The sequence below is a fragment of the Amblyraja radiata genome, chromosome 12, assembly GCF_010909765.2.
Source record: "Amblyraja radiata isolate CabotCenter1 chromosome 12, sAmbRad1.1.pri, whole genome shotgun sequence".
Lineage (NCBI taxonomy): Eukaryota > Metazoa > Chordata > Chondrichthyes > Rajiformes > Rajidae > Amblyraja > Amblyraja radiata.
In genome coordinates this window covers 57,660,004-57,668,273 of record NC_045967.1, presented here as the reverse complement: position 1 = coordinate 57,668,273, position 8,270 = coordinate 57,660,004, and the positions used below count along the sequence as shown (strand labels likewise).

The window sequence follows — 8,270 nt, the reverse complement described above, 5'->3', positions numbered from 1 at the left end:
CAAACAGTGGGCTGTGGGCCGAGGAGCTTTGTCGTTCAAGTTCGTGACCCAACTCACGGAACTACCTGAATTTTTAACATATTGTGTAAAAATGTTATATAAATCATATCTGAAACTCGCCAAGACCAAAACCTGAGAAATATGAGAAAAATCTCAAATTTTTCAGAAGCCAGAGTAGCAATTCCCCAATCAATGCACGTTTGACATTAGGGTCGGACGCTAATTGACCAATCCCGCGCTTTGTTTTATGGTCGCTAGGCAGCGAGGACCCTGGGATCATGGCTGCCTCCTCATTACATCAAAACAATAACAATGTTTCAACGGAATAAAGGTAATGCAAACCTTGTTGATCATTTGGTTTATCAATTGATTTATCTTTATAAAGTTATGATGTGAACTGTTAAATAAAAATGATAAATAACAAATGTAGAGCTGGGATTAGGATTAGGGTCAGTCAGTCGGTCAGTCAGAAAGTCAGTTGGTCAATCGGTCGGGCTTGTCGGTCAGGCTTGTCGGTAGGCCGATGGATGCTGTGGAGGATTGGGCGGGCCGCCAGTGGGTGCTGCGAGTGGTCGGTCGGATGGCCGGTGGGTGGTGTGAGGGGTCGGTCGGATGGCCAGTGAGTGGTGTGAGGGGTCGGTCGGATGGCCGGTGAGTGGTGTGAGTGGTCGGTCAGATGGCCGGTGAGTGGTGTGAGGGGTCGGTCGGATGGCCGGTGAGTGGTGTGAGTGGTCGGTCAGATGGCCGGTGAGTGGTGTGAGGGGTCGGTCGGATGGCCGGTGAGTGGTGCGAGTGGTCGGTCGGATGGCTGGTGAGTGGTGTGAGTGGTCGGTCGGGCTGTCGGGCCGCCGATGTTGCAGCGAGCGGGCGGGCGGGCAGACAGACGGAGCCGGTGCTATGGGGGTGCTGAAGGCGGTCCGGGCAGCGTGCATGGCAGTGCTGCTCCCCACCATCATCACCATGACGATCCAGAAGGGCATGCTGGCCGAGGTGGACGAGCTGCGGGGCCACACGTACGGAGCCCGCAGCCGGTCCCAAAGTGGCTCCAGCTCCAGCTCCAGCCGTGGGCAGCTCTGGAAGGGGGGGGGGGGGGGCGAGTTAGGGGTAGGGTTAGGCATTTTCCTGTCAGTGGAAGATGCCTTAACCTTCACCAAGCCTGGAATTGCCCCAGTCCCACTATGGCCGTGATCCCCACTCTGCACATTGGCAGTCAGTGGGGTTCAGTAAACGGGAGAACCCACAGGAACTGCCCTCACCCATTAATTAGGCTGGTTCAGGAGCCGGACCTAATTATATATGATTAGTCATATTCACAAGTCATATATGGTATAATAATATATGGTTTAAATAGACGGCAACACGGAAATAGGCTCCCCATGGTGTAATATGGGCATTGGACACTAGATGGCGCTTACTTTTTCGATCTCATTTTCTAATTAGTTTAATTAATTAATGTGCAACTTTTGGCAATGACGAGTTATGACTTCTTTCTCAATTTTATTTTATCTAAATCTGTGCAAATTCTCATGTAGTTCCGAGACATGGGTCACGATAGTTGAATTCTAGACACATTTTTGATGCTTGGCCCACAGCCTCCTGTAGGAGGGGAACTTCTTCACAGTACGCACCTTTAGAGAGGAGATCCGATCCGTTACCATTTCCCTCCACACCCTGGCGCAGCGGTAGAGTTGCTGCCTCACAGCGCCAGAGACCTGAGTTCGATCCTGACTACAGGTGCTGTCCGTACGGAGTTTGTGCGTTCTCCCTGTGACCGTGTGGGTCTCAGGTGCTCCGGTTTCCTCCCACGCTCCAAAGATGTGCAGGTTTGGAGGTCAATTGGCTTCTGTAAAATTGTGCCTAGTGTATAGGATGGAACAAGTATACAGGTGATCGCTAGTTGGCACGGATTTGGTGGGCCGAAGGGCCTGTTTCCACACTGTTTCTCTCAACTAAGATGCTGTCTGACCCGCTGAGTTCTTCGCTGAAAGTGGCCACACAAATGTGTACAACTAAAGTGGACATCTAGGTAAAGTTTGGAGACAATAATGAACCAAGACTAATGTGATCATTGCCCATCTCTCTGTGGCCTCTTCAGTGATAAAGCACAGACACAGGCCCTTCGGCCCACCATGTCCATGCTGTCCATTGTAAGTATCTATCAATTCCATTTTCTGATGGATAATCCGAGATTCCATCCGACTTAGTCTGCTTGTGGAGGTGAATATTTGATGGACAAATATTTTGAACCAGCCAGTCAGTCCACAGGCCTGGTGGTCGTGATAGGAATCTATCTTTGGTCTCAAGCAAGAAGGATTGTTCCCAACAAAGTAACCTTTCTGATCACTTGGACTGAATCACTGGAATCACTGACCAGCTCAGTGGCACAGCAGGTAGTGCTGCTGCCCCACATCTGCAGGGACCCTGGTTCGATCCTGACATCGGCTGCTGTCCATGTGGAGTTTGCATGATACTCTCACATCCCCAAACCTCCCTTCTGGTAGGTTGTGTGACCACTATTCATTACTCCTAAATAGACAATAGACAATAGGTGCAGGAGTAGGCCATTCGGCCCTTTGAGCCCGCATCGCCATTCAATATGATCATGGCTGATCATCCCCAATCAGTACCCCGTTCCTGCCTTCTCCCCATATCCCCCGGCTCCGCTATCTTTAAGAGCCCTATCTAGCTCTCTCTTAAAAACATCCAGAGAACCGGCCTCCACCGCCCTCTGAGGCAGAGAATTCCACAGACTCGCAACTCTCTGTGTGAAAAAGTGTTTCCTCGTCTCCGTTCTAAATGGCTTACCCCTTATTCTTAAACTGTGGCCCCTGGTTCTGGACTCCCCCAACATCGGGAACATGCTTCCTGCCTCTAGCGTGTCCAAACCCTTAATAATCTTATATGTTTCAATAAGATGCCCTCTCATCCTTCTAAACTCCAGAGTGTACAAACCAGTCAAAGGGGGGAGTTAATGAACGTGTGAGAGAGAATACGTTTCAAGGAGACAAGGGAATCAAGAGGGTGGAATGAAACAGATTGGATTAATCTCCTAGGAGCTGACATGTTCCTGATGGGCCAAATGGCCTCCTTCCATGTTGGGATAAGTGTAAGAACATTTAGGGTTGATGAGGAGGCAGATTGTGAGGATCGGGTTGGGGCATGGTGGGTAAGATGGTGTGATCCCTGGAGACAAGATGCTCAGGTTTGGTTCAGTACATGGTGGTGGAGGCTGGGGGCTTCCACAATGGAGGGTGGCCCTTCTACCCCAGGAGCTGGAGCAGAGGGCATTGCCCAGATAGGTGGCACCTTCACCGACCCTCAGCCCAGACCTGGAATCACTGAAGTCTGAAGAAGGGTTTCGGCTCGAAACGTTGCCTATTTCCTTCGCTCCATAGATGCTGCTGCACCCGCTGAGTTTCTCCAGCATTTTTGTGTACCCTGGAATCACTCTTGTGTTTACCTTGGGGCCCTTCCTCATTGACCACCGTGCCTCCTGCATTGGTTTCCCCTCGATGCTGAGCCCCCCCCTCCCCCCCCCCTTTTGTATTCCCCACCCCACATTCTAGAACTTGCCCTTTTCAAACCCAGCGTTCCAATCTCCAACAGTAATGGCGAGGCTTTCGAACAACATGTCCCTGGATGTGTCCTCTGTGTAACGTTCCAGCCCTGAGCCCGACACCGACCTAAGACCGTCCTCCGTTCAGCGGGTAGTGCTGCTGCCTCACACCCTCCAGCGGCGCTGGTTCGATCCTGACTTTGGCTAAACCTCCCCCCGTAGCTCCTGAAGATGCTACTTGGTTACTTAGCCAAGGTGTAACTTGCCCGCACAAGGTTGACAGAACAGCTGGAGAAGAATGACCTCATGTGGAGTCAGGCCACAGTAACCTTAAGGCACAAGTTCCAAAGCAGCAAGCTCTCCTTTGTCTGGCTGAGTGACTTTACCCACTTCATGTGAAGAGATCCTGTAGTATGATACGTTTAACTGGCGCCAATTTCTTTCATAAAGTAAATCCGGTTAAAAGGTCGGTGAGTATTTTGCTAAAATGCGGATCTGAAGTGATGTACAACGCAGGTACTTGCAGTATACTGGGTTCAGCCCTGACTCTGGGAGACGTGGGTTTCCCCGGTGCTCTGGTTTCCTCCCACATCCAGAAGATATTGTGGGCCGATGCGTTCAGCGGTTGCTGTAATTTCCCTCGAGTATTGTGGGTGTAAGGTGGGTGGGGGGGGAAATAGGGTTGCCCCGTGAACCAGAATCAATGGGCCGAACATCCCCCTTTAGCAATGTGGAGAGAAGGCACCTGATCAAGATGCATCACAGCTTGGTTTGGGAACAGCTCCATCTAAGACCGCAAGAAATTGCAGCAAATTGTGGACACAACCCAGACCATCACACAAACCAACCTCTCTCTTCCATTGACTACATTTATACCTCATGCTGCCTCGGCAAGGCCACCAGCATAATCGTGGACCAGTCACTCCCTCTTCTCCCCTCTCCCTTCAGTGTGAAAACGCACACCTCCAGATTCAGGGACAGTTTCTTCATAGCTGTAGGCTGGCACAAAATGCTGGAGTTACTCAGCGGGACAGGCAGCATCTCTGGAGAGAAGGAATGGGCGACGTTTCGGGTCGAGACCCTTCCTCAGACTGATGTCAGGGGAGTGGGTGGGACTGAGATAGAATGTAGTCGGAGACAGTAAGGCTGGTGGGAGAACTAGGAAGGGGAGGGGATGGAGAGAGAGGGAAAGCAAGGGCTACTTGAAGCTAGAGAAGTCAATGTTCATACAGCTGGGGTGTAATCTACCCAAGCGAACTATGTGGAATGGGAGGGGGAGTTAAAGTGCTGAGCAACCGGGAGATCAGGTAGATTTAACCATGATCACAATGAATGGCGGTGCTGGCTCGAAGGGCCGAATGGCCTCCTCCTGCACCTATTTTCTATGTTTAGGCGGACTGAGCGGAGGTGTTCAGCGAAACGATCGTCGAGCCTGCGCTTGGTCTCGCCAATATACAGGAGTCCATACCTGGAACAGCGGATACAGTAGATGAGGTTGGAGGAGGTGCAGGTGAACCTCTGCCTCACCTGGAAATTCTGTTGGGGTCCTTGGATGGAGTCAAGGGGGGAGGTTAAGGGACATGTGTTGTATCTCCAGCGGTTGTTGGGGAAAGTACCCGGAGAGGGGATGGTTTGGGTGGAAAGGGACGAGTTGAACATGGAGTTGCAGAGGGAATGGTCTCTGCAGAAAGCAGAAAGGGGTGGAGATGGGAAGATGTGGCCAGTAGTCGAATCCCGTTGGAGGTGGCAAAAGTGTTGGAGGATTACTGGATATGCTGTTCTTCCCAGCTGTTATCAGGCAACTGAACCATCCTACCACAACCAGAGAGCGGTGCTGAACTACTATCTATTCACTGGTGACCCTCAGACTATCCTTGACTGGACTGTGCTGGCTTTACTTTGCACTAAACGTTATTCCCTTATCATGTATCTGTACACTGCGAAGGGCTCGATTGTAATAATGTGTTGTCTTTCTGCTGACTGGATAGCGCGCAACAACAGCTTTTCACTGTACCTCGGTACACGTGACAATAAACTAAACTGAACTAAACCTCCAACAAGATCCCACCACTAGCCACATTTTCCCATCTCCACCCTTTTCCACCTTCCGCAGAGACCGTTCCTTCCGTAGCTACCTGGTTGACATCCCTTCCCACCCAAACCACCCCCTCCTCAGGTACCTTTCCCTGCAACCGCAGAAGATACAACACCTGTCCCTATACCTCCTTCATCAGATACATGGATAGGACAGGTTTAGAAGGATATGGGCCAAACGCGGGCAGGTGGGACTAGTGTAGCTTGGGGCATGTTGGGTGGTGTGGGCAAGTTGGGCCAAAGGGCCTGTTTCCACACTATATCACTCTATGACCAGCTGAGTTAGTCCAGGTTTTTGTGTCCATCTTCGGTTTAATCCAGCATCTGCAGTTCCTTCCCACACGTTCCCTGCTGTACGACTAGGATTGTTTTCTCTGTAAGGGCTTATACATGGTTGGTGTGGCCAGTCCATGCCCCCTGGGCTGACCACAGAGATGCCTCATTGACAGCTGGCTAAGCGGCTGTGCTCCCAGTAACCTCTGCTCTCTCTCTTCCCCCCCGGCAGGTGCGAGATGACTACCCGGAGGAACAGGATGAGAACCCTCTGCGTGGTAACTGGGCGCTGAAGGCGGACTACATGCTGTCGGTGATTGGCTTCACGGTGGGACTGGGCAACCTGTGGCGGTTCCCCTACCTGGTCTACAAGAACGGTGGAGGTAAAGCTGGTGGGAAGTGGGCAGGGAGCTGAAAGCAGCCATTGTACGGTGTTGAACCCCTCCCCCCCCCTCCCCTCCCCCCCCGAAGTCTTCAGGAAGGGGATTGTGTGGGTGATTCTCTGTACCCCGCTCAGTGGCAACAGGAGAGTTGTCCCTACGCTGGGGTACCAGCCGTAGATGGCCTGACCCCCCCCTGCGTGCTGTGCTGTGCTGTGCTGGTCTGAATTGCATCATAAGGTCATAAGTAATAGTAAGGTCATAAATGCCTGATCTATCTCTCCCTCCAAACCCCGTTCTCCTGCCTTCTCCCCGTAACCCCTGACACCCGTACTAATCAAGAATCTACCTAACACTGCCCTAAATGTATCCACTGACTTGGCCTCCTCCGCCGTCTGTGCCAAAGAATTCTGCAGATTCACCACCCTCTGACTAAATAAATTCCTCCTCATCTCCTTCCTAAAGGCATGTCCTTTATTTCTGACACTGTGACCTCTAGTCCTAGACAAGGAGGGCTTTGGCCAATGTCACTGGGTGGAGGTGTGAGTGTGCATCCTACCTGTGGAGCCAACACTGGGGCAGGTCTAACCACCTCTAATTCCCCTTTGACACCTGTCCCACCCCCGCACACACATGCAGTCACTGTGAGGCAGCCTCGTGATTGCAGCAGGGCTTGTGACCTGCTCTGTGTGGCTGGGATGTGAGGGATGCAGGTGTTGTCCCTGCCCCCCCCCCTCCCCACCCACACTCTCTCGCCTGTACCCCACCTGCACTCTCACCTCTTCCTCCCCACCTCCTCACCCACATTCCTTCCACCAGCCTCACAAGTTACAACGTCTCACACCTTCCGTCATTTCACCTCTGGCCTTTGTCCAATCTACTCACCTCCCCTCATGACCAGTGCCGTTCCAACCTCTCCCCTTCCCTCTTTTCCAGGGGCGTTCCTCATTCCCTACGCAATCATGATGACATTCGCCGGATTTCCGCTGGTTTTCCTGGAATCTGCCTTGGGACAGTTCACCAGCCTGGGACCGCTGGATGTGTGGAAAGTTGTGCCCATCTTTCAAGGTCAGTGTTTGGTCGGCACTGTGGTGCAACAGACAATAGGTGCAGGAGTAGGCCATTCGGCCCTTCGAGCCAGCACCGCCATTCAATGTGATCATGGCTGATCATCCACAATCAGTACCTCGTTTCTGCCTTCTCCCCATATCCCCTGACTCCGCTATCTTTAAGAGCCCTATCTAGCTCTCTCTTGAAAGCATCCAGAGGACCTGCCTCCACTGCCCTCTGAGGCAGAGAATTCCACAGACTCACAAGCCCAGCCGCTCCATTTTATTAACATATGACAGTTCCGCCATCCCGGGAATTAACCTTGTGAACCTACGCTGCACTCCCTCAATAGCAAGAATGTCCTTCCTCAAATTAGGGGACCAAAACTGCACACAATACTCCATGTGTGGTTTCATTAGGACATGTACAACTGCAGAAGGATCTCTTTGCTCCTGTATAACTCCTCATGTTATGAAGGCCAACATGCCATTTGCTTTCTTCACTGCCTGCTGTACCTGCATGCTTACTTTCAGTGAGTGATGAACAAGGACACCGAGATCCCATTGTACTTCCCCTTTTCCCAACTTGACACCATTTAGATAATAATCTGCCTTCCTGTTTTTGCCACCAAAGTGGATAACCTCACATTTATCCACATTAAACTCCATCTGTCATGTGCAGTTCACACCACCACCCGGCTTTGTGTCATCTGCAAATAAGCTCATGTTACTTTTTACTTTGCTAGAGCAGCGGGTAGAGCAGCTGCCTCACATCGCCGAGGACCCAGGCTCCATCCTGAAGAAATTTCCAGCATGGAAACAGGCCCTTCGACCCACCGAGTCCATGCCGACCACCAATCACCCATTCACACTAGTTCTATGTTATTTCAATTTCTTATCCACTCCCTACACACCAGA

General features: G+C 51.5%; 1 protein-coding gene across 1 annotated transcript in view; it reads left to right on the top strand.

Annotated features, from left to right (window-relative positions):
* Positions 1 to 1,178: 1,178 nt before the first annotated feature.
* LOC116979317 (sodium- and chloride-dependent neutral and basic amino acid transporter B(0+)-like) overlaps positions 1,179 to 8,270 on the top strand; it is a 55,625-nt gene continuing 48,533 nt past the window's right edge. Inside the window, exons 1-3 of the mRNA XM_033030924.1 lie at positions 1,179 to 1,223; positions 6,156 to 6,306; positions 7,240 to 7,371. Coding sequence (XP_032886815.1) covers positions 1,179 to 1,223; positions 6,156 to 6,306; positions 7,240 to 7,371 — 328 coding nt within the window. The remainder of the gene's footprint in view (positions 1,224 to 6,155; positions 6,307 to 7,239; positions 7,372 to 8,270) is intronic.